Source organism: Pimephales promelas, chromosome 15 (genome assembly GCF_988280905.1).
Source record: "Pimephales promelas chromosome 15, fPimPro1.hap1.1, whole genome shotgun sequence".
NCBI classification, from domain to species: domain Eukaryota; kingdom Metazoa; phylum Chordata; class Actinopteri; order Cypriniformes; family Leuciscidae; genus Pimephales; species Pimephales promelas.
The window spans coordinates 32,609,734-32,636,021 of record NC_142783.1 but is presented as its reverse complement, the minus strand read 5'-3'; the positions used below and the strand labels follow the sequence as shown (position 1 = coordinate 32,636,021).

At 38.7% G+C, this 26,288-nt stretch overlaps 1 protein-coding gene across 3 annotated transcripts in view; it reads left to right on the top strand.

Moving 5' to 3' along the window:
- The window catches only part of LOC120464132 (CAP-Gly domain-containing linker protein 4), a 99,694-nt gene extending 74,412 nt beyond the window's left edge, over nt 1-25,282 (top strand). For all 3 annotated transcript variants that reach the window (XM_089120564.1, XM_089120562.1, XM_089120563.1), the window contains exon 15: nt 23,483-25,282. In XM_089120564.1, the coding sequence (XP_088976690.1) occupies nt 23,483-23,873 (391 nt within the window). In that variant the 3' untranslated portion in view covers nt 23,874-25,282. The remainder of the gene's footprint in view (nt 1-23,482) is intronic.
- Nucleotides 25,283-26,288: the final 1,006 nt, after the last annotated feature.

Genomic DNA, 26,288 nt, shown 5'->3' with positions numbered 1-26,288 from the left:
GAAGGGTCTAGAGCCTCCATTTTTGCACCTAAGTCAAAGTCTCACAGCCCTCTATCATAATCCAGAGTTTTGAGAAGATTGGAGAAACTTAATTTTTCGCCCGAAAATGAAAAAAAACAAAAGGGGTAACACTGTCGTTTTTTTTTTTCGGGTCGAAATTTTGAATTTCGATATCTCAGCTCTGGAAGGGTCTAGAGCCTCCATTTTTGCACCTAAGTCAAAGTCTCACAGCCCTCTATCATAATCCAGAGTTTTGAGAAGATTGGAGAAACTTAATTTTTCGCCCAAAAATGAAAAAAAACGAAAGGGGTAACACTGTCGTTTTTTTTTCGGGTCGAAATTTTGAATCTCGATATCTCAGCTCTGGAAGGGCCTAGAGCCTCCATTTTTGCACCTAAGTCAAAGTCTCACAGCCCTCTATCATAATCCAGAGTTTTGAGAAGATTGGAGAAACTTAATTTTTCGCCCAAAAATGAAAAAAAAAACGAAAGGGGTAACACTGTCGTTTTTTTTTTTCGGGTCGAAATTTTGAATCTCGATATCTCAGCTCTGGAAGGGCCTAGAGCCTCCATTTTTGCACCCAAAGTCAAAGTCTCACAGCCCTCTATCATAATCCAGAGTTTTGAGAAGATTGGAGAAACTTAATTTTTCGCCCAAAAATGAAAAAAAACGAAAGGGGTAACACTGTCGTTTTTTTTTTTCGGGTCGAAATTTTGAATCTCGATATCTCAGCTCTGGAAGGGCCTAGAGCCTCCATTTTTGCACCTAAGTCAAAGTCTCACAGCCCTCTATCATAATCCAGAGTTTTGAGAAGATTGGAGAAACTTAATTTTTCGCCCAAAAATAAAAAAAAACGAAAGGGGTAACACTGTCGTTTTTTTTTTCGGGTCGAAATTTTGAATCTCGATATCTCAGCTCTGGAAGGGTCTAGAGCCTCCATTTTTGCACTCAGGTCAAAGTCTCACAGCCCTCTATCATAATCCAGAGTTTTGAGAAGATTGGAGAAACTTAATTTTTCGCCCGAAAATAAAAAAAAACAAAAGGGGTAACACTGTCGTTTTTTTTTCGGGTCGAAATTTTGAATTTCGATATCTCAGCTCTGGAAGGGTCTAGAGCCTCCATTTTTGCACCTAAGTCAAAGTCTCACAGCCCTCTATCATAATCCAGAGTTTTGAGAAGATTGGAGAAACTTAATTTTTCGCCCAAAAATGAAAAAAAAACGAAAGGGGTAACACTGTCGTTTTTTTTTCGGGTCGAAATTTTGAATCTCGATATCTCAGCTCTGGAAGGGCCTAGAGCCTCCATTTTTGCACCTAAGTCAAAGTCTCACAGCCCTCTATCATAATCCAGAGTTTTGAGAAGATTGGAGAAACTTAATTTTTCGCCCAAAAATGAAAAAAAACAAAAGGGGTAACACTGTCGTTTTTTTTTCGGGTCGAAATTTTGAATCTCGATATCTCAGCTCTGTAAGGGCCTAGAGCCTCCATTTTTGCACCTAAGTCAAAGTCTCACAGCCCTCTATCATAATCCAGAGTTTTGAGAAGATTGGAGAAACTTAATTTTTCGCCCAAAAATGAAAAAAAACGAAAGGGGTAACACTGTCGTTTTTTTTCGGGTCGAAATTTTGAATCTCGATATCTCAGCTCTGGAAGAGCCTAGAGCCTCAATTTTTGCACCTAAGTCAAAGTCTCACAGCCCTCTATCATAATCCAGAGTTTTGAGAAGATTGGAGAAACTTAATTTTTCGCCCAAAAATGAAAAAAAAACGAAAGGGGTAACACTGTCGTTTTTTTTTCGGGTCGAAATTTTGAATCTCGATATCTCAGCTCTGGAAGGGCCTAGAGCCTCCATTTTTGCACCTAAGTCAAAGTCTCACAGCCCTCTATCATAATCCAGAGTTTTGAGAAGATTGGAGAAACTTAATTTTTCGCCCAAAAATGAAAAAAAAAACGAAAGGGGTAACACTGTCGTTTTTTTTTTCGGGTCGAAATTTTGAATCTCGATATCTCAGCTCTGGAAGGGCCTAGAGCCTCCATTTTTGCACCTAAGTCAAAGTCTCACAGCCCTCTATCATAATCCAGAGTTTTGAGAAGATTGGAGAAACTTAATTTTTCGCCCAAAAATGAAAAAAAACGAAAGGGGTAACACTGTCGTTTTTTTTTCGGGTCGAAATTTTGAATTTCGATATCTCAGCTCTGGAAGGGCCTAGAGCCTCCATTTTTGCACTCAGGTCAAAGTCTCACAGTCCTCTATCATAATCCAGAGTTTTGAGAAGATTGGAGAAACTTAATTTTTCGCCCAAAAATGAAAAAAAACGAAAGGGGTAACACTGTCGTTTTTTTTTTCGGGTCGAAATTTTGAATTTCGATATCTCAGCTCTGGAAGGGTCTAGAGCCTCCATTTTTGCACCTAAGTCAAAGTCTCACAGCCCTCTATCATAATCCAGAGTTTTGAGAAGATTGGAGAAACTTAATTTTTCGCCCGAAAATGAAAAAAAACAAAAGGGGTAACACTGTCGTTTTTTTTTCGGGTCGAAATTTTGAATTTCGATATCTCAGCTCTGGAAGGGTCTAGAGCCTCCATTTTTGCACCTAAGTCAAAGTCTCACAGCCCTCTATCATAATCCAGAGTTTTGAGAAGATTGGAGAAACTTAATTTTTCGCCCAAAAATGAAAAAAAACGAAAGGGGTAACACTGTCGTTTTTTTTTCGGGTCGAAATTTTGAATCTCGATATCTCAGCTCTGGAAGGGCCTAGAGCCTCCATTTTTGCACCTAAGTCAAAGTCTCACAGCCCTCTATCATAATCCAGAGTTTTGAGAAGATTGGAGAAACTTAATTTTTCGCCCAAAAATGAAAAAAAAACGAAAGGGGTAACACTGTCGTTTTTTTTTCGGGTCGAAATTTTGAATCTCGATATCTCAGCTCTGGAAGGGTCTAGAGCCTCCATTTTTGCACTCAGGTCAAAGTCTCACAGCCCTCTATCATAATCCAGAGTTTTGAGAAGATTGGAGAAACTTAATTTTTCGCCCGAAAATGAAAAAAAACGAAAGGGGTAACACTGTCGTTTTTTTTTCGGGTCGAAATTTTGAATCTCGATATCTCAGCTCTGGAAGGGCCTAGAGCCTCCATTTTTGCACCTAAGTCAAAGTCTCACAGCCCTCTATCATAATCCAGAGTTTTGAGAAGATTGGAGAAACTTAATTTTTCGCCCAAAAATGAAAAAAAACGAAAGGGGTAACACTGTCGTTTTTTTTCGGGTCGAAATTTTGAATCTCGATATCTCAGCTCTGGAAGGGTCTAGAGCCTCCATTTTTGCACTCAGGTCAAAGTCTCACAGCCCTCTATCATAATCCAGAGTTTTGAGAAGATTGGAGAAACTTAATTTTTCGCCCGAAAATGAAAAAAAACAAAAGGCGTAACACTGTCGTTTTTTTTTCGGGTCGAAATTTTGAATCTCGATATCTCAGCTCTGGAAGGGCCTAGAGCCTCCATTTTTGCACCTAAGTCAAAGTCTCACAGCCCTCTATCATAATCCAGAGTTTTGAGAAGATTGGAGAAACTTAATTTTTCGCCCAAAAATGAAAAAAAACGAAAGGGGTAACACTGTCGTTTTTTTTTCGGGTCGAAATTTTGAATCTCGATATCTCAGCTCTGGAAGGGTCTAGAGCCTCCATTTTTGCACTCATGTCAAAGTCTCACAGCCCTCTATCATAATCCAGAGTTTTGAGAAGATTGGAGAAACTTAATTTTTCGCCCGAAAATGAAAAAAAACGAAAGGGGTAACACTGTCGTTTTTTTTTCGGGTCGAAATTTTGAATCTCGATATCTCAGCTCTGGAAGGGTGTAGAGCCTCCATTTTTGCACCTAAGTCAAAGTCTCACAGCCCTCTATCATAATCCAGAGTTTTGAGAAGATTGGAGAAACTTAATTTTTCGCCCAAAAATGAAAAAAAACGAAAGGGGTAACACTGTCGTTTTTTTTTCGGGTCGAAATTTTGAATCTCGATATCTCAGCTCTGGAAGGGTCTAGAGCCTCCATTTTTGCACTCAGGTCAAAGTCTCACAGCCCTCTATCATAATCCAGAGTTTTGAGAAGATTGGAGAAACTTAATTTTTCGCCCGAAAATGAAAAAAAACGAAAGGGGTAACACTGTCGTTTTTTTTTCGGGTCGAAATTTTGAATTTCGATATCTCAGCTCTGGAAGGGTCTAGAGCCTCCATTTTTGCACCTAAGTCAAAGTCTCACAGCCCTCTATCATAATCCAGAGTTTTGAGAAGATTGGAGAAACTTAATTTTTCGCCCAAAAATGAAAAAAAACGAAAGGGGTAACACTGTCGTTTTTTTTTTCGGGTCGAAATTTTGAATCTCGATATCTCAGCTCTGGAAGGGCCTAGAGCCTCCATTTTTGCACCTAAGTCAAAGTCTCACAGCCCTCTATCATAATCCAGAGTTTTGAGAAGATTGGAGAAACTTAATTTTTCGCCCAAAAATGAAAAAAAACGAAAGGGGTAACACTGTCGTTTTTTTTTCGGGTCGAAATTTTGAATCTCGATATCTCAGCTCTGGAAGGGCCTAGAGCCTCCATTTTTGCACCTAAGTCAAAGTCTCACAGCCCTCTATCATAATCCAGAGTTTTGAGAAGATTGGAGAAACTTAATTTTTCGCCCAAAAATGAAAAAAAACGAAAGGGGTAACACTGTCGTTTTTTTTTCGGGTCGAAATTTTGAATCTCGATATCTCAGCTCTGGAAGGGCCTAGAGCCTCCATTTTTGCACTCAGGTCAAAGTCTCACAGCCCTCTATCATAATCCAGAGTTTTGAGAAGATTGGAGAAACTTAATTTTTCGCCCAAAAATGAAAAAAAACGAAAGGGGTAACACTGTCGTTTTTTTTTCGGGTCGAAATTTTGAATTTCGATATCTCAGCTCTGGAAGGGTCTAGAGCCTCCATTTTTGCACCTAAGTCAAAGTCTCACAGCCCTCTATCATAATCCAGAGTTTTGAGAAGATTGGAGAAACTTAATTTTTTGCCCAAAAATGAAAAAAAACAAAAGGGGTAACACTGTCATTTTTTTTTCGGGTCGAAATTTTGAATCTCGATATCTCAGCTCTGGAAGGGCCTAGAGCCTCCATTTTTGCACCTAAGTCAAAGTCTCACAGCCCTCTATCATAATCCAGAGTTTTGAGAAGATTGGAGAAACTTAATTTTTCGCCCAAAAATAAAAAAAAACGAAAGGGGTAACACTGTCGTTTTTTTTTCGGGTCGAAATTTTGAATCTCGATATCTCAGCTCTGGAAGGGTCTAGAGCCTCCATTTTTGCACTCAGGTCAAAGTCTCACAGCCCTTTATCATAATCCAGAGTTTTGAGAAGATTGGAGAAACTTAATTTTTCGCCCAAAAATGAAAAAAAACGAAAGGGGTAACACTGTCGTTTTTTTTTCGGGTCGAAATTTTGAATCTCGATATCTCAGCTCTGGAAGGGCCTAGAGCCTCCATTTTTGCACCTAAGTCAAAGTCTCACAGCCCTCTATCATAATCCAGAGTTTTGAGAAGATTGGAGAAACTTAATTTTTCGCCCAAAAATGAAAAAAAACGAAAGGGGTAACACTGTCGTTTTTTTTTCGGGTCGAAATTTTGAATCTCGATATCTCAGCTCTGGAAGGGTCTAGAGCCTCCATTTTTGCACTCAGGTCAAAGTCTCACAGCCCTCTATCATAATCCAGAGTTTTGAGAAGATTGGAGAAACTTAATTTTTCGCCCAAAAATGAAAAAAAACTAAAGGGGTAACACTGTCGGTTTTTTTTCGGGTCGAAATTTTGAATTTCGATATCTCAGCTCTGGAAGGGTCTAGAGCCTCCATTTTTGCACCTAAGTCAAAGTCTCACAGCCCTCTATCATAATCCAGAGTTTTGAGAAGATTGGAGAAACTTAATTTTTCGCCCGAAAATGAAAAAAAACAAAAGGGGTAACACTGTCGTTTTTTTTTTCGGGTCGAAATTTTGAATTTCGATATCTCAGCTCTGGAAGGGTCTAGAGCCTCCATTTTTGCACCTAAGTCAAAGTCTCACAGCCCTCTATCATAATCCAGAGTTTTGAGAAGATTGGAGAAACTTAATTTTTCGCCCAAAAATGAAAAAAAACGAAAGGGGTAACACTGTCGTTTTTTTTTTCGGGTCGAAATTTTGAATCTCGATATCTCAGCTCTGGAAGGGCCTAGAGCCTCCATTTTTGCACCTAAGTCAAAGTCTCACAGCCCTCTATCATAATCCAGAGTTTTGAGAAGATTGGAGAAACTTAATTTTTCGCCCAAAAATGAAAAAAAAAACGAAAGGGGTAACACTGTCGTTTTTTTTTTTCGGGTCGAAATTTTGAATCTCGATATCTCAGCTCTGGAAGGGCCTAGAGCCTCCATTTTTGCACCTAAGTCAAAGTCTCACAGCCCTCTATCATAATCCAGAGTTTTGAGAAAATTGGAGAAACTTAATTTTTCGCCCAAAAATAAAAAAAAACGAAAGGGGTAACACTGTCGTTTTTTTTTCGGGTCGAAATTTTGAATCTCGATATCTCAGCTCTGGAAGGGTCTAGAGCCTCCATTTTTGCACTCAGGTCAAAGTCTCACAGCCCTCTATCATAATCCAGAGTTTTGAGAAGATTGGAGAAACTTAATTTTTCGCCCGAAAATGAAAAAAAACAAAAGGGGTAACACTGTCGTTTTTTTTTCGGGTCGAAATTTTGAATCTCGATATCTCAGCTCTGGAAGGGCCTAGAGCCTCCATTTTTGCACCTAAGTCAAAGTCTCACAGCCCTCTATCATAATCCAGAGTTTTGAGAAGATTGGAGAAACTTAATTTTTCGCCCAAAAATGAAAAAAAACGAAAGGGGTAACACTGTCGTTTTTTTTTCGGGTCGAAATTTTGAATCTCGATATCTCAGCTCTGGAAGGGCCTAGAGCCTCCATTTTTGCACCTAAGTCAAAGTCTCACAGCCCTCTATCATAATCCAGAGTTTTGAGAAGATTGGAGAAACTTAATTTTTCGCCCAAAAATGAAAAAAAAAACGAAAGGGGTAACACTGTCGTTTTTTTTTTTCGGGTCGAAATTTTGAATCTCGATATCTCAGCTCTGGAAGGGCCTAGAGCCTCCATTTTTGCACCTAAGTCAAAGTCTCACAGCCCTCTATCATAATCCAGAGTTTTGAGAAAATTGGAGAAACTTAATTTTTCGCCCAAAAATAAAAAAAAACGAAAGGGGTAACACTGTCGTTTTTTTTTCGGGTCGAAATTTTGAATCTCGATATCTCAGCTCTGGAAGGGTCTAGAGCCTCCATTTTTGCACTCAGGTCAAAGTCTCACAGCCCTCTATCATAATCCAGAGTTTTGAGAAGATTGGAGAAACTTAATTTTTCGCCCGAAAATGAAAAAAAACAAAAGGGGTAACACTGTCGTTTTTTTTTCGGGTCGAAATTTTGAATCTCGATATCTCAGCTCTGGAAGGGCCTAGAGCCTCCATTTTTGCACCTAAGTCAAAGTCTCACAGCCCTCTATCATAATCCAGAGTTTTGAGAAGATTGGAGAAACTTAATTTTTCGCCCAAAAATGAAAAAAAACGAAAGGGGTAACACTGTCGTTTTTTTTTCGGGTCGAAATTTTGAATTTCGATATCTCAGCTCTGGAAGGGTCTAGAGCCTCCATTTTTGCACCTAAGTCAAAGTCTCACAGCCCTCTATCATAATCCAGAGTTTTGAGAAGATTGGAGAAACTTAATTTTTCGCCCAAAAATGAAAAAAAACGAAAGGGGTAACACTGTCGTTTTTTTTCGGGTCGAAATTTTGAATCTCGATATCTCAGCTCTGGAAGGGCCTAGAGCCTCCATTTTTTGCACCTAAGTCAAAGTCTCACAGCCCTCTATCATAATCCAGAGTTTTGAGAAGATTGGAGAAACTTAATTTTTCGCCCAAAAATGAAAAAAAACGAAAGGGGTAACACTGTCGTTTTTTTTTTCGGGTCGAAATTTTGAATTTCGATATCTCAGCTCTGGAAGGGCCTAGAGCCTCCATTTTTGCACTCAGGTCAAAGTCTCACAGCCCTCTATCATAATCCAGAGTTTTGAGAAGATTGGAGAAACTTAATTTTTCGCCCAAAAATGAAAAAAAACGAAAGGGGTAACACTGTCGTTTTTTTTTTCGGGTCGAAATTTTGAATTTCGATATCTCAGCTCTGGAAGGGTCTAGAGCCTCCATTTTTGCACCTAAGTCAAAGTCTCACAGCCCTCTATCATAATCCAGAGTTTTGAGAAGATTGGAGAAACTTAATTTTTCGCCCGAAAATGAAAAAAAACAAAAGGGGTAACACTGTCGTTTTTTTTTTTCGGGTCGAAATTTTGAATTTCGATATCTCAGCTCTGGAAGGGTCTAGAGCCTCCATTTTTGCACCTAAGTCAAAGTCTCACAGCCCTCTATCATAATCCAGAGTTTTGAGAAGATTGGAGAAACTTAATTTTTCGCCCAAAAATGAAAAAAAACGAAAGGGGTAACACTGTCGTTTTTTTTCGGGTCGAAATTTTGAATCTCGATATCTCAGCTCTGGAAGGGCCTAGAGCCTCCATTTTTGCACCTAAGTCAAAGTCTCACAGCCCTCTATCATAATCCAGAGTTTTGAGAAGATTGGAGAAACTTAATTTTTCGCCCAAAAATGAAAAAAAACGAAAGGGGTAACACTGTCGTTTTTTTTTCGGGTCGAAATTTTGAATCTCGATATCTCAGCTCTGGAAGGGCCTAGAGCCTCCATTTTTGCACCTAAGTCAAAGTCTCACAGCCCTCTATCATAATCCAGAGTTTTGAGAAGATTGGAGAAACTTAATTTTTCGCCCAAAAATGAAAAAAAACGAAAGGGGTAACACTGTCGTTTTTTTTTCGGGTCGAAATTTTGAATCTCGATATCTCAGCTCTGGAAGGGCCTAGAGCCTCCATTTTTGCACCTAAGTCAAAGTCTCACAGCCCTCTATCATAATCCAGAGTTTTGAGAAGATTGGAGAAACTTAATTTTTCGCCCAAAAATGAAAAAAAAACGAAAGGGGTAACACTGTCGTTTTTTTTTCGGGTCGAAATTTTGAATCTCGATATCTCAGCTCTGGAAGGGCCTAGAGCCTCCATTTTTGCACCTAAGTCAAAGTCTCACAGCCCTCTATCATAATCCAGAGTTTTGAGAAGATTGGAGAAACTTAATTTTTCGCCCAAAAATGAAAAAAAACGAAAGGGGTAACACTGTCGTTTTTTTTTTCGGGTCGAAATTTTGAATCTCGATATCTCAGCTCTGGAAGGGCCTAGAGCCTCCATTTTTGCACCTAAGTCAAAGTCTCACAGCCCTCTATCATAATCCAGAGTTTTGAGAAGATTGGAGAAACTTAATTTTTCGCCCAAAAATGAAAAAAAACGAAAGGGGTAACACTGTCGTTTTTTTTTCGGGTCGAAATTTTGAATCTCGATATCTCAGCTCTGGAAGGGTCTAGAGCCTCCATTTTTGCACTCAGGTCAAAGTCTCACAGCCCTCTATCATAATCCAGAGTTTTGAGAAGATTGGAGAAACTTAATTTTTCGCCCGAAAATGAAAAAAAACAAAAGGGGTAACACTGTCGTTTTTTTTTTCGGGTCGAAATTTTGAATTTCGATATCTCAGCTCTGGAAGGGTCTAGAGCAGCCTTTCTCAAAGTGGGTGCCGCGGCACACTGGGGTGCCCCCTGACTGTGTCTGGGGTGCCGCCAAAAAATTACGTAGGCTAAAAAAAAATAAAAAAAATAAAATAAAAAAACAACTGACATTTCATATATAAATATATTTGAATTTACATATTTACATTCTTCTTTTAAACATATGAACGTATTAATAAAATTGTAAATTCATTTTAGATAAATATATAAAATTAAGCATAAAAATCCGTCTCGCAAGACACGAAACTTGACGGAAGTGACGCAATCCATAGCAACGCGTTATAGCAACAACACCTCAGACTGACAGAAACGTAAAAATAAACGTAAATTTAGGTCACTTTAGTTACAGCATTGTGGATCTTTTTTTTTTTTAAAAGAAAATCCCCCCAAGAACCGGACAGTTTTTCTGTGAAATGGAGCCTCAGCATACTTCTTCAGTACTGGGGATGCAACATGCCCTCTCCCGTTTGGTCTAATATACTATCAAACCAAGGGATGATTTTGAACTTAAAAGACACCTGACCACCTCTCATCCAACCCTGCTAGGATAGGGCGGCTGTGTGCGTCGCACCAGGCTCACGTCTCGATTGTGGTCACCCCCACCCCCGGCTTGTGTAAGCGCGTATACGCGCTGCATGCACGCATGTAGATCGTTCTCCCTCTCTCGTTGTGGATTATTGTTTGTGTGTGTGGGTGTATGTGTATGTGGGTGTGGGTGTGTGTGTGTGTGTGTGTGTGTGTGTGTGCATGTGCATGTGCATGTGCATGGCACGGATAAAAAACAAACACTATATGGAAAAACATTCCTGCTTATCTCTGGTGCATTTTTTAACATGCATCTTTTTCTTATTGCATTGTATATATATATATATATATATATATATATATGTATATTAATGTCTTCCCCTTTTTATTTTATTTTAACTGCATCCTGCACTTCATTTGAGTTCTCATGGTCTGGATTTGTTATTGGGCGGTCCACCTCTTACGGTTTTATGGCATTTGTGTCTCTGATTAATTATTTTGTGAATTACCTTGCTAACCTTTGTTTTTAAAGGTACTATACAGTTTTTATTATTATTGTTATTTACAGTTCATATTATGCTCTGTTCAGTCTAACTAAACAAGACATTTACATTTGGGTTATGCAGTGTTTTTAAATTATATTTTACACTGGGGTGCCTTGAGATTTTATGCACTTTTGAAAGGTGCCCTGACTGAAAAAAGTTTGAGAAAGGCTGGTCTAGAGCCTCCATTTTTGCACCTAAGTCAAAGTCTCACAGCCCTCTATCATAATCCAGAGTTTTGAGAAGATTGGAGAAACTTAATTTTTCGCCCAAAAATGAAAAAAAAACGAAAGGGGTAACACTGTCGTTTTTTTTTCGGGTCGAAATTTTGAATCTCGATATCTCAGCTCTGGAAGGGTCTAGAGCCTCCATTTTTGCACTCATGTCAAAGTCTCACAGCCCTCTATCATAATCCAGAGTTTTGAGAAGATTGGAGAAACTTAATTTTTCGCCCGAAAATGAAAAAAAAACGAAAGGGGTAACACTGTCGTTTTTTTTTCGGGTCGAAATTTTGAATCTCGATATCTCAGCTCTGGAAGGGTCTAGAGCCTCCATTTTTGCACTCAGGTCAAAGTCTCACAGCCCTCTATCATAATCCAGAGTTTTGAGAAGATTGGAGATACTTAATTTTTCGCCCGAAAATGAAAAAAAAACGAAAGGGGTAACACTGTCGTTTTTTTTTCAGGTCGAAATTTTGAATTTCGATATCTCAGCTCTGGAAGGGTCTAGAGCCTCCATTTTTGCACTCAGGTCAAAGTCTCACAGCCCTCTATCATAATCCAGAGTTTTGAGAAGATTGGAGAAACTTAATTTTTCGCCCGAAAATGAAAAAAAACAAAAGGGGTAACACTGTCGTTTTTTTTTCGGGTCGAAATTTTGAATCTCGATATCTCAGCTCTGGAAGGGTCTAGAGCCTCCATTTTTGCACTCAGGTCAAAGTCTCACAGCCCTCTATCATAATCCAGAGTTTTGAGAAGATTGGAGAAACTTAATTTTTCGCCCGAAAATGAAAAAAAACAAAAGGGGTAACACTGTCGTTTTTTTTTCGGGTCGAAATTTTGAATTTCGATATCTCAGCTCTGGAAGGGTCTAGAGCCTCCATTTTTGCACCTAAGTCAAAGTCTCACAGCCCTCTATCATAATCCAGAGTTTTGAGAAGATTGGAGAAACTTAATTTTTCGCCCGAAAATGAAAAAAACGAAAGGGGTAACACTGTCGTTTTTTTTTCGGGTCGAAATTTTGAATCTCGATATCTCAGCTCTGGAAGGGTCTAGAGCCTCCATTTTTGCACTCAGGTCAAAGTCTCACAGCCCTCTATCATAATCCAGAGTTTTGAGAAGATTGGAGAAACGTAATTTTTCGCCCGAAAATGAAAAAAAACAAAAGGGGTAACACTGTCGTTTTTTTTTTCGGGTCGAAATTTTGAATTTCGATATCTCAGCTCTGGAAGGGTCTAGAGCCTCCATTTTTGCACCTAAGTCAAAGTCTCACAGCCCTCTATCATAATCCAGAGTTTTGAGAAGATTGGAGAAACTTAATTTTTCGCCCGAAAATGAAAAAAAACGAAAGGGGTAACACTGTGGGTTTTTTTTCGGGTCGAAATTTTGAATCTCGATATCTCAGCTCTGGAAGGGCCTAGAGCCTCCATTTTTGCACCTAAGTCAAAGTCTCACAGCCCTCTATCATAATCCAGAGTTTTGAGAAGATTGGAGAAACTTAATTTTTCGCCCAAAAATGAAAAAAAACGAAAGGGGTAACACTGTCGTTTTTTTTTCGGGTCGAAATTTTGAATCTCGATATCTCAGCTCTGGAAGGGCCTAGAGCCTCCATTTTTGCACCTAAGTCAAAGTCTCACAGCCCTCTATCATAATCCAGAGTTTTGAGAAGATTGGAGAAACTTAATTTTTCGCCCAAAAATGAAAAAAAAACGAAAGGGGTAACACTGTCGTTTTTTTTTCGGGTCGAAATTTTGAATTTCGATATCTCAGCTCTGGAAGGGTCTAGAGCCTCCATTTTTGCACCTAAGTCAAAGTCTCACAGCCCTCTATCATAATCCAGAGTTTTGAGAAGATTGGAGAAACTTAATTTTTCGCCCGAAAATGAAAAAAAACAAAAGGGGTAACACTGTCGTTTTTTTTTCGGGTCGAAATTTTGAATTTCGATATCTCAGCTCTTGAAGGGTCTAGAGCCTCCATTTTTGCACCTAAGTCAAAGTCTCACAGCCCTCTATCATAATCCAGAGTTTTGAGAAGATTGGAGAAACTTAATTTTTCGCCCAAAAATGAAAAAAAACGAAAGGGGTAACACTGTTTTTTTTTTTCGGGTCGAAATTTTGAATCTCGATATCTCAGCTCTGGAAGGGCCTAGAGCCTCCATTTTTGCACCTAAGTCAAAGTCTCACAGCCCTCTATCATAATCCAGAGTTTTGAGAAGATTGGAGAAACTTAATTTTTCGCCCAAAAATGAAAAAAAACGAAAGGGGTAACACTGTCGTTTTTTTTTCGGGTCGAAATTTTGAATCTCGATATCTCAGCTCTGGAAGGGCCTAGAGCCTCCATTTTTGCACCTAAGTCAAAGTCTCACAGCCCTCTATCATAATCCAGAGTTTTGAGAAGATTGGAGAAACTTAATTTTTCGCCCAAAAATGAAAAAAAACGAAAGGGGTAACACTGTCGTTTTTTTTTCGGGTCGAAATTTTGAATCTCGATATCTCAGCTCTGGAAGGGTCTAGAGCCTCCATTTTTGCACTCAGGTCAAAGTCTCACAGCCCTCTATCATAATCCAGAGTTTTGAGAAGATTGGAGAAACTTAATTTTTCGCCCAAAAATAAAAAAAAACTAAAGGGGTAACACTGTCGTTTTTTTTTCGGGTCGAAATTTTGAATTTCGATATCTCAGCTCTGGAAGGGTCTAGAGCCTCCATTTTTGCACCTAAGTCAAAGTCTCACAGCCCTCTATCATAATCCAGAGTTTTGAGAAGATTGGAGAAACTTAATTTTTCGCCCGAAAATGAAAAAAAACAAAAGGGGTAACACTGTCGTTTTTTTTTTCGGGTCGAAATTTTGAATTTCGATATCTCAGCTCTGGAAGGGTCTAGAGCCTCCATTTTTGCACCTAAGTCAAAGTCTCACAGCCCTCTATCATAATCCAGAGTTTTGAGAAGATTGGAGAAACTTAATTTTTCGCCCAAAAATGAAAAAAAACGAAAGGGGTAACACTGTCGTTTTTTTTTTCGGGTCGAAATTTTGAATCTCGATATCTCAGCTCTGGAAGGGCCTAGAGCCTCCATTTTTGCACCTAAGTCAAAGTCTCACAGCCCTCTATCATAATCCAGAGTTTTGAGAAGATTGGAGAAACTTAATTTTTCGCCCAAAAATGAAAAAAAAAACGAAAGGGGTAACACTGTCGTTTTTTTTTTTCGGGTCGAAATTTTGAATCTCGATATCTCAGCTCTGGAAGGGCCTAGAGCCTCCATTTTTGCACCTAAGTCAAAGTCTCACAGCCCTCTATCATAATCCAGAGTTTTGAGAAAATTGGAGAAACTTAATTTTTCGCCCAAAAATAAAAAAAAACGAAAGGGGTAACACTGTCGTTTTTTTTTCGGGTCGAAATTTTGAATCTCGATATCTCAGCTCTGGAAGGGTCTAGAGCCTCCATTTTTGCACTCAGGTCAAAGTCTCACAGCCCTCTATCATAATCCAGAGTTTTGAGAAGATTGGAGAAACTTAATTTTTCGCCCGAAAATGAAAAAAAACAAAAGGGGTAACACTGTCGTTTTTTTTTCGGGTCGAAATTTTGAATCTCGATATCTCAGCTCTGGAAGGGCCTAGAGCCTCCATTTTTGCACCTAAGTCAAAGTCTCACAGCCCTCTATCATAATCCAGAGTTTTGAGAAGATTGGAGAAACTTAATTTTTCGCCCAAAAATGAAAAAAAACGAAAGGGGTAACACTGTCGTTTTTTTTTCGGGTCGAAATTTTGAATCTCGATATCTCAGCTCTGGAAGGGCCTAGAGCCTCCATTTTTGCACCTAAGTCAAAGTCTCACAGCCCTCTATCATAATCCAGAGTTTTGAGAAGATTGGAGAAACTTAATTTTTCGCCCAAAAATGAAAAAAAAAACGAAAGGGGTAACACTGTCGTTTTTTTTTTTCGGGTCGAAATTTTGAATCTCGATATCTCAGCTCTGGAAGGGCCTAGAGCCTCCATTTTTGCACCTAAGTCAAAGTCTCACAGCCCTCTATCATAATCCAGAGTTTTGAGAAAATTGGAGAAACTTAATTTTTCGCCCAAAAATAAAAAAAAACGAAAGGGGTAACACTGTCGTTTTTTTTTCGGGTCGAAATTTTGAATCTCGATATCTCAGCTCTGGAAGGGTCTAGAGCCTCCATTTTTGCACTCAGGTCAAAGTCTCACAGCCCTCTATCATAATCCAGAGTTTTGAGAAGATTGGAGAAACTTAATTTTTCGCCCGAAAATGAAAAAAAACAAAAGGGGTAACACTGTCGTTTTTTTTTCGGGTCGAAATTTTGAATCTCGATATCTCAGCTCTGGAAGGGCCTAGAGCCTCCATTTTTGCACCTAAGTCAAAGTCTCACAGCCCTCTATCATAATCCAGAGTTTTGAGAAGATTGGAGAAACTTAATTTTTCGCCCAAAAATGAAAAAAAACGAAAGGGGTAACACTGTCGTTTTTTTTTCGGGTCGAAATTTTGAATTTCGATATCTCAGCTCTGGAAGGGTCTAGAGCCTCCATTTTTGCACCTAAGTCAAAGTCTCACAGCCCTCTATCATAATCCAGAGTTTTGAGAAGATTGGAGAAACTTAATTTTTCGCCCAAAAATGAAAAAAAACGAAAGGGGTAACACTCGTTTTTTTTCGGGTCGAAATTTTGAATCTCGATATCTCAGCTCTGGAAGGGCCTAGAGCCTCCATTTTTGCACCTAAGTCAAAGTCTCACAGCCCTCTATCATAATCCAGAGTTTTGAGAAGATTGGAGAAACTTAATTTTTCGCCCAAAAATGAAAAAAAACGAAAGGGGTAACACTGTCGTTTTTTTTTTCGGGTCGAAATTTTGAATTTCGATATCTCAGCTCTGGAAGGGCCTAGAGCCTCCATTTTTGCACTCAGGTCAAAGTCTCACAGCCCTCTATCATAATCCAGAGTTTTGAGAAGATTGGAGAAACTTAATTTTTCGCCCAAAAATGAAAAAAAACGAAAGGGGTAACACTGTCGTTTTTTTTTTCGGGTCGAAATTTTGAATTTCGATATCTCAGCTCTGGAAGGGTCTAGAGCCTCCATTTTTGCACCTAAGTCAAAGTCTCACAGCCCTCTATCATAATCCAGAGTTTTGAGAAGATTGGAGAAACTTAATTTTTCGCCCGAAAATGAAAAAAAAACAAAAGGGGTAACACTGTCGTTTTTTTTTTTCGGGTCGAAATTTTGAATTTCGATATCTCAGCTCTGGAAGGGTCTAGAGCCTCCATTTTTGCACCTAAGTCAAAGTCTCACAGCCCTCTATCATAATCCAGAGTTTTGAGAAGATTGGAGAAACTTAATTTTTCGCCCAAAAATGAAAAAAAACGAAAGGGGTAACACTGTCGTTTTTTTTCGGGTCGAAATTTTGAATCTCGATATCTCAGCTCTGGAAGGGCCTAGAGCCTCCATTTTTGCACCTAAGTCAAAGTCTCACAGCCCTCTATCATAATCCAGAGTTTTGAGAAGATTGGAGAAACTTAATTTTTCGCCCAAAAATGAAAAAAAACGAAAGGGGTAACACTGTCGTTTTTTTTTCGGGTCGAAATTTTGAATCTCGATATCTCAGCTCTGGAAGGGCCTAGAGCCTCCATTTTTGCACCTAAGTCAAAGTCTCACAGCCCTCTATCATAATCCAGAGTTTTGAGAAGATTGGAGAAACTTAATTTTTCGCCCAAAAATGAAAAAAAACGAAAGGGGTAACACTGTCGTTTTTTTTTCGGGTCGAAATTTTGAATCTCGATATCTCAGCTCTGGAAGGGCCTAGAGCCTCCATTTTTGCACCTAAGTCAAAGTCTCACAGCCCTCTATCATAATCCAGAGTTTTGAGAAGATTGGAGAAACTTAATTTTTCGCCCAAAAATGAAAAAAAAACGAAAGGGGTAACACTGTCGTTTTTTTTTCGGGTCGAAATTTTGAATCTCGATATCTCAGCTCTGGAAGGGCCTAGAGCCTCCATTTTTGCACCTAAGTCAAAGTCTCACAGCCCTCTATCATAATCCAGAGTTTTGAGAAGATTGGAGAAACTTAATTTTTCGCCCAAAAATGAAAAAAAACGAAAGGGGTAACACTGTCGTTTTTTTTTCGGGTCGAAATTTTGAATCTCGATATCTCAGCTCTGGAAGGGCCTAGAGCCTCCATTTTTGCACCTAAGTCAAAGTCTCACAGCCCTCTATCATAATCCAGAGTTTTGAGAAGATTGGAGAAACTTAATTTTTCGCCCAAAAATGAAAAAAAACGAAAGGGGTAACACTGTCGTTTTTTTTTCGGGTCGAAATTTTGAATCTCGATATCTCAGCTCTGGAAGGGTCTAGAGCCTCCATTTTTGCACTCAGGTCAAAGTCTCACAGCCCTCTATCATAATCCAGAGTTTTGAGAAGATTGGAGAAACTTAATTTTTCGCCCGAAAATGAAAAAAAACAAAAGGGGTAACACTGTCGTTTTTTTTTTCGGGTCGAAATTTTGAATTTCGATATCTCAGCTCTGGAAGGGTCTAGAGCAGCCTTTCTCAAAGTGGGTGCCGCGGCACACTGGGGTGCCCCCTGACTGTGTCTGGGGTGCCGCCAAAAAATTACGTAGGCTAAAAAAAAAATAAAAAAAATAAAATAAAAAAACAACTGACATTTCATATATAAATATATTTGAATTTACATATTTACATTCTTCTTTTAAACATATGAACGTATTAATAAAATTGTAAATTCATTTTAGATAAATATATAAAATTAAGCATAAAAATCCGTCTCGCAAGACACGAAACTTGACGGAAGTGACGCAATCCATAGCAACGCGTTATAGCAACAACACCTCAGACTGACAGAAACGTAAAAATAAACGTAAATTTAGGTCACTTTAGTTACAGCATTGTGGATCTTTTTTTTTTTGAAAAGAAAATCCCCCCAAGAACCGGACAGTTTTTCTGTGAAATGGAGCCTCAGCCTACTTCTTCAGTACTGGGGATGCAACATGCCCTCTCCCGTTTGGTCTAATATACTATCAAACCAAGGGATGATTTTGAACTTAAAAGACACCTGACCACCTCTCATCCAACCCTGCTAGGATAGGGCGGCTGTGTGCGTCGCACCAGGCTCACGTCTCGATTGTGGTCACCCCCACCCCCGGCTTGTGTAAGCGCGTATACGCGCTGCATGCACGCATGTAGATCGTTCTCCCTCTCTCGTTGTGGATTATTGTTTGTGTGTGTGGGTGTATGTGTATGTGGGTGTGGGTGTGTGTGTGTGTGTGTGTGTGTGTGCATGTGCATGTGCATGTGCATGGCACGGATAAAAAACAAACACTATATGGAAAAACATTCCTGCTTATCTCTGGTGCATTTTTTAACATGCATCTTTTTCTTATTGCATTGTATATATATATATATATATATATATATGTATATTAATGTCTTCCCCTTTTTATTTTATTTTAACTGCATCCTGCACTTCATTTGAGTTCTCATGGTCTGGATTTGTTATTGGGCGGTCCACCTCTTACGGTTTTATGGCATTTGTGTCTCTGATTAATTATTTTGTGAATTACCTTGCTAACCTTTGTTTTTAAAGGTACTATACAGTTTTTATTATTATTGTTATTTACAGTTCATATTATGCTCTGTTCAGTCTAACTAAACAAGACATTTACATTTGGGTTATGCAGTGTTTTTAAATTATATTTTACACTGGGGTGCCTTGAGATTTTATGCACTTTTGAAAGGTGCCCTGACTGAAAAAAGTTTGAGAAAGGCTGGTCTAGAGCCTCCATTTTTGCACCTAAGTCAAAGTCTCACAGCCCTCTATCATAATCCAGAGTTTTGAGAAGATTGGAGAAACTTAATTTTTCGCCCAAAAATGAAAAAAAACGAAAGGGGTAACACTGTCGTTTTTTTTTCGGGTCGAAATTTTGAATCTCGATATCTCAGCTCTGGAAGGGTCTAGAGCCTCCATTTTTGCACTCATGTCAAAGTCTCACAGCCCTCTATCATAATCCAGAGTTTTGAGAAGATTGGAGAAACTTAATTTTTCGCCCGAAAATGAAAAAAAAACGAAAGGGGTAACACTGTCGTTTTTTTTTCGGGTCGAAATTTTGAATCTCGATATCTCAGCTCTGGAAGGGTCTAGAGCCTCCATTTTTGCACTCAGGTCAAAGTCTCACAGCCCTCTATCATAATCCAGAGTTTTGAGAAGATTGGAGATACTTAATTTTTCGCCCGAAAATGAAAAAAAAACGAAAGGGGTAACACTGTCGTTTTTTTTTCAGGTCGAAATTTTGAATTTCGATATCTCAGCTCTGGAAGGGTCTAGAGCCTCCATTTTTGCACTCAGGTCAAAGTCTCACAGCCCTCTATCATAATCCACAGTTTTGAGAAGATTGGAGAAACTTAATTTTTCGCCCGAAAATGAAAAAAAACAAAAGGGGTAACACTGTCGTTTTTTTTTCGGGTCGAAATTTTGAATCTCGATATCTCAGCTCTGGAAGGGTCTAGAGCCTCCATTTTTGCACTCAGGTCAAAGTCTCACAGCCCTCTATCATAATCCAGAGTTTTGAGAAGATTGGAGAAACTTAATTTTTCGCCCGAAAATGAAAAAAAACAAAAGGGGTAACACTGTCGTTTTTTTTTTCGGGTCGAAATTTTGAATTTCGATATCTCAGCTCTGGAAGGGTCTAGAGCCTCCATTTTTGCACCTAAGTCAAAGTCTCACAGCCCTCTATCATAATCCAGAGTTTTGAGAAGATTGGAGAAACTTAATTTTTCGCCCGAAAATGAAAAAAAACGAAAGGGGTAACACTGTCGTTTTTTTTTCGGGTCGAAATTTTGAATCTCGATATCTCAGCTCTGGAAGGGTCTAGAGCCTCCATTTTTGCACTCAGGTCAAAGTCTCACAGCCCTCTATCATAATCCAGAGTTTTGAGAAGATTGGAGAAACTTAATTTTTCGCCCGAAAATGAAAAAAAACAAAAGGGGTAACACTGTCGTTTTTTTTTTCGGGTCGAAATTTTGAATTTCGATATCTCAGCTCTGGAAGGGTCTAGAGCCTCCATTTTTGCACCTAAGTCAAAGTCTCACAGCCCTCTATCATAATCCAGAGTTTTGAGAAGATTGGAGAAACTTAATTTTTCGCCCGAAAATGAAAAAAAACGAAAGGGGTAACACTGTGGGTTTTTTTTCGGGTCGAAATTTTGAATCTCGATATCTCAGCTCTGGAAGGGCCTAGAGCCTCCATTTTTGCACCTAAGTCAAAGTCTCACAGCCCTCTATCATAATCCAGAGTTTTGAGAAGATTGGAGAAACTTAATTTTTCGCCCAAAAATGAAAAAAAACGAAAGGGGTAACACTGTCGTTTTTTTTTCGGGTCGAAATTTTGAATCTCGATATCTCAGCTCTGGAAGGGCCTAGAGCCTCCATTTTTGCACCTAAGTCAAAGTCTCACAGCCCTCTATCATAATCCAGAGTTTTGAGAAGATTGGAGAAACTTAATTTTTCGCCCAAAAATGAAAAAAAAACGAAAGGGGTAACACTGTCGTTTTTTTTTCGGGTCGAAATTTTGAATTTCGATATCTCAGCTCTGGAAGGGTCTAGAGCCTCCATTTTTGCACCTAAGTCAAAGTCTCACAGCCCTCTATCATAATCCAGAGTTTTGAGAAGATTGGAGAAACTTAATTTTTCGCCCGAAAATGAAAAAAAACAAAAGGGGTAACACTGTCGTTTTTTTTTCGGGTCGAAATTTTGAATTTCGATATCTCAGCTCTTGAAGGGTCTAGAGCCTCCATTTTTGCACCTAAGTCAAAGTCTCACAGCCCTCTATCATAATCCAGAGTTTTGAGAAGATTGGAGAAACTTAATTTTTCGCCCAAAAATGAAAAAAAACGAAAGGGGTAACACTGTTTTTTTTTTCGGGTCGAAATTTTGAATCTCGATATCTCAGCTCTGGAAGGGCCTAGAGCCTCCATTTTTGCACCTAAGTCAAAGTCTCACAGCCCTCTATCATAATCCAGAGTTTTGAGAAGATTGGAGAAACTTAATTTTTCGCCCAAAAATGAAAAAAAACGAAAGGGGTAACACTGTCGTTTTTTTTTTCGGGTCGAAATTTTGAATTTCGATATCTCAGCTCTGGAAGGGTCTAGAGCCTCCATTTTTGCACCTAAGTCAAAGTCTCACAGCCCTCTATCATAATCCAGAGTTTTGAGAAGATTGGAGAAACTTAATTTTTCGCCCGAAAATGAAAAAAAAACGAAAGGGGTAACACTGTCGTTTTTTTTTTCGGGTCGAAATTTTGAATTTCGATATCTCAGCTCTGGAAGGGTCTAGAGCCTCCATTTTTGCAGTCAAGTCAAAGTCTCACAGTCCTCTATCATAATCCAGAGTTTTGAGAAGATTGGAGAAACTTAATTTTTCACCCGAAAATGAAAAAAAAACAAAAGGGGTAACACTGTCGTTTTTTTTTTCGGGTCGAAATTTTGAATCTCGATATCTCAGCTCAGGAAGGGCCTAGAGCCTCCATTTTTGCACCTAAGTCAAAGTCTCACAGCCCTCTATCATAATCCAGAGTTTTGAGAAGATTGGAGAAACTTAATTTTTCGCCGGAAAATGAAAAAAACGAAAGGGGTAACACTGTCGTTTTTTTTTTCGGGTCGAAATTTTGAATTTCGATATCTCAGCTCTGGAAGGGTCTAGAGCCTCTATTTTTGCACTCAGGTCAAAGTCTCACAGCCCTCTATCATAATCCAGAGTTTTGGTAAGATTGGAGAAACTTAATTTTTCGCCCGAAAATGAAAAAAAAACGAAAGGGGTAACACTGTCGTTTTTTTTTTCGGGTCGAAATTTTGAATCTCGATATCTCAGCTCTGGAAGGGTCTAGAGCCTCCATTTTTGCACTCAGGTCAAAGTCTCACAGCCCTCTATCATAATCCAGAGTTTTGAGAAGATTGGAGAAACTTAATTTTTCGCCCGAAAACGAAAAAAAACGAAAGGGGTAACACTGTCGTTTTTTTTTTCGGGTCGAAATTTTGAATTTCGATATCTCAGCTCTGGAAGGGTCTAGAGCCTCCATTTTTGCAGTCAAGTCAAAGTCTCACAGTCCTCTATCATAATCAAGAGTTTTGAGAAGATTGGAGAAACTTAATTTTTCACCCGAAAATGAAAAAAAAACAAAAGGGGTAACACTGTCGTTTTTTTTTTCGGGTCGAAATTTTGAATCTCGATATCTCAGCTCTGGAAGGGCCTAGAGCCTCCATTTTTGCACCTAAGTCAAAGTCTCACAGCCCTCTATCATAATCCAGAGTTTTGAGAAGATTGGAGAAACTTAATTTTTCGCCGGAAAATGAAAAAAACGAAAGGGGTAACACTGTCGTTTTTTTTTTTCGGGTCGAAATTTTGAATTTCGATATCTCAGCTCTGGTAGGGTCTAGAGCCTCTATTTTTGCACTCAGGTCAAAGTCTCACAGCCCTCTATCATAATCCAGAGTTTTGGTAAGATTGGAGAAACTTAATTTTTCGCCCGAAAACAAAAACAAAAGAAAGGGGTAACACTGTCGTTTTTTTTTTTCGGGTCGAAATTTTGAGTTTTGATATCTCAGCTCTGGAAGGTTCTAGAGCCTCCATTTTTGCACTCAAGTCTAAGTCTCATGGCCGTCTATCAGAATCCAGAGTTTTGAGATTTGAGAAAGTTCATTTTTCGCCCGGAAAAAAAATAACGAAAGGGGTACCACTGTCGTTTTTTTTGGGGGTCGAATTTTTGAGTTTCGATATCTCAGCTCTGGAAGGGTCTAGAGCCTCCATTTTTGCACTCAAGTCCAAGTCTCATGGCTCTCTATCAGAATCCAGAGTTTTGAGAAGATCATAGCAACACAAAATTTCGACTCGAAAAAAACGACAGTGGTACCCCTTTCATTTTTTTTTTTTTGTTTGTTTGTTTGTTTTGTGCGAAAAAATAAGTTTCTCCAATCTTCTTGAATCTCTGGATTCTGATAGAGGGCCATGGGACTTGGACATGAGTGCAAAAATGGAGGCTCTAGACCCTTCCAGAGCTGAGATTTTGAGATATTTATAATGGCATACTACATGGGATCTCAATATCTCAGCTTTGAGTTTAACACTGTAGAATTAAGTAAAAAAAAATGTGTGTTCAGGAGGCAAACTTAGGAAAAGTAGCCAAGTCTTGTACCGCTCAGATCAAGGGAAGATCAAGGGGATCAATTTTTTAAAAAATAAATCAAAACTATTTTGCCCATATTTGTCGAGAATACGGCTAAAAAAAGTGGCGCTCCCATTGAAAACAATTGAAAACATACGCCAGGCTCGTGGAAAAATGCTTTGGTGGACACACGGCCCTAGAGTCAATGATTTCTCGGCCCACTAAAAGTAAAATCGAGTAATCGAAAATAATTTTTCGCCTTAAAATTTCATTGTAGTGTTAATTAGTCCCTTGTATTCCATTCTCAAATGCTTTTTGTCGTCTCTCAGGAATCGTTCCAGTAATTTGCGGCGCCGTTGGAGCACAGTCAGCGCTGGCAGGGGGACATCAAGGGCGAACAGCAGCACTGGCCCAGGGCCCAACCGAGTGGGCGGCACCAGTTCCTCTGGCTCAGACGGCACTGTCAAACTCCACCTGGGCATGCAGGTCTTGCTAATTAGTGCCAATGAGATGGGCACCATCCGCTACGTTGGCACAGCTGACTTTGCCCCCGGCCTCTGGCTCGGCCTCGAGCTGCGAAGCCCGAAAGGAAAAAACGACGGCTCCGTGGCCAGCCGACGCTACTTCAGCTGCCGACCTGGCCATGGGGTTCTGGTGCGACCCAGCAGGGTCACGTACCGTGGTATCAACGGAGCCAAGCTGGTGGATGAAAGCAGCTGAGACCGCCACACGCTGAAAAATGGCCTTCCCATCTCTCAACCCATCTGGCTTTCGGTTCGCAACCTGAGGAGACATTTTCTTTCTCACTGCGCTCAGACGTTCACTGCTGATAAACTGTTTACTCCATTTTGTGATCTAAGTAAATATTATGTTGTGAGAAAATATTACATTTGAATTCTTCTGAGGTTTTCATTTTAACTGGAGGTTTGAATTCATATGCGTCAGATGAAGTAAACAGTAGCAATATTGGAGCACTTTATTAAAAGTCTGTTGGCGAAGACAATGAGTTGAATAGCAGGATTTAAGAAGTTCAATAACTATGACAATATTAGCTCCTCAGAAGTTATCTGAGAATGAAGCATTGTTTAGTTTGTCTACTTTTGTCAGCAGGCGCGAGTCCCTTCAGAACATGGCACTTGCACGTTCAGAAACTCGTAATCTTTCGATGAAATAATAAGCACTTTAATATTATCATAATGATACGAGATTTAATCAGCTCAGAGAATCAAAACTTGATTGTTCCACAGATGATGCAGCTGACAGGTTTTTGTTCTGCCTGTAATAACAGAGATACCTAATATAAACTTGCACCAGTTTTATGAAGTCAGTCAACGAAGATAAGAAGGCCAAACAATGAAGGCTAAATCAAGCTACCGCTAGTAGTTTAAACTCAAATCAGAAGCTGTTTTGTGGAGATTGCTTTTCTTTGGGATGTTTTAAAGCGATAGTTCATCCAAAAAAGGCTAAAACCCGCAAGATTTTTTTGATGAAATCTGAGACTGCCACTTTGATGTTTCTTCATAAGAACCATAATAAGGAAGTGAGTCGTGTTTTTTCATACTTTGAAGATCATTCATATAAGTTAGTTATATTAAACAATAAAAGGCTTAGAGAAGAGACTGACAATAATTGGATAAAATCGTTGTTTGCATATTTTTTCCAATTGCATTGAATTGGTTTCAATGATTCACTTATATTTTCCATCCCTTTTATTTTTTTAATTCCTTTCCAAATCCTTAATTAAATAATGTCTAGAATGAGTTCGTATAAATGCAAGACATACAGGTGAATGATTCCTCGAGAATTATCATTTTGCACTAATGAGTTATGATATCAGAAAATCCTAAAAAAAAGAAACATGAGATTGAAAACAAAAAACAAAATCAGTAAATGATGAGGGTTATAAAATTTCCAATGGAAGTTGAAGTGTAATTGCACTTTTCAGCCTGTATCCACAGGGATGTTTTGTGCCGTCTGTACAGTATCTGCTTAGCTGTGTGTTGGGTGTATATTTTGTGTGAATTAAATGTAGTATTTTAGCAGTAAAACTGATTTATTAAATGTAATGCATAAAGAATGTTTGTCAAATTTGTCAGCTGATGACAATAAAAAGTTATAATATTTTAAAATCCGTTGTGTTTTCTACCTAATCCAGATTTCATTCATACTATTTAGATTTTTACAGTTGCAATGTTCATTCCTCATTAAATATAAAACCTACTCGATTCTTTTTTCGTATCATTTGGTTCATTCGACGAAAGAAATGAACGAGTTGACTCGGGAAAAGATTTGTTCATTTTAATAAATGAGTTCGAACAGGAGAGTCACGAACACGCATCACAGAACAGAGCAAGGCGACCATTTGAGCCTATAAAATTTAAACTTTATTTCTTTTTTCTTTTTTTTTTTTTTAAATGGATCGTTTCGCTTGATAAGACCCTTATTCATCGTCTGGAATCGTTTAAAGCCCTTTCAACAGTTTGCAGTTTGCACTGAAAGTGTCTTTTGGACCCTGAAGTCCATTATATGGAGAAAATCCTGGAATGTTTTCATCAAAAACCTTAATTTCTTTTCGACTGAAGAAAGAATGACTTGGACATCTTGGATGACATGGGGGTGAGTAAATTATCAGCAAAGATTTTTTTTTTTTAAAGTGAATTACTCCTTTAACTATTCTGATCCAAATTGCAAATGCTCTAAAACATAAAAGATTATATCAAATGTAAATAATAAATCAGAGAAAAAATAAAAATAACAGGTGCAAAGTTGTTTTTCTTTTTGATGGTAATCAGATGTTTATCCTCAGCATCTGATAACTGAGCACTGGTTTATTTACATGAATGTATTTAGTAATGGGATAAATAATTGATTCACTAAACCGAGCCCAAAAGCTTGAAGCATGGGATTTGGATTTGAGCTGTGAAAAAATGAACCTACATGTACAAGCAGATTGTTGGCTACATACTGAAGATCCTCTTTGTTCACTTATATAACCCAAGTTATAACTTTTGGAAATTAATTTTGCAGCAACTCGTTTAAATAAATTCATATAGCCATTAATGTCCACTTTATCAAGTAAAAGGTCACCTGTCCCCCTTTTTCTCCTTGGTCCACTTTACATCTTATTTGTGTCAA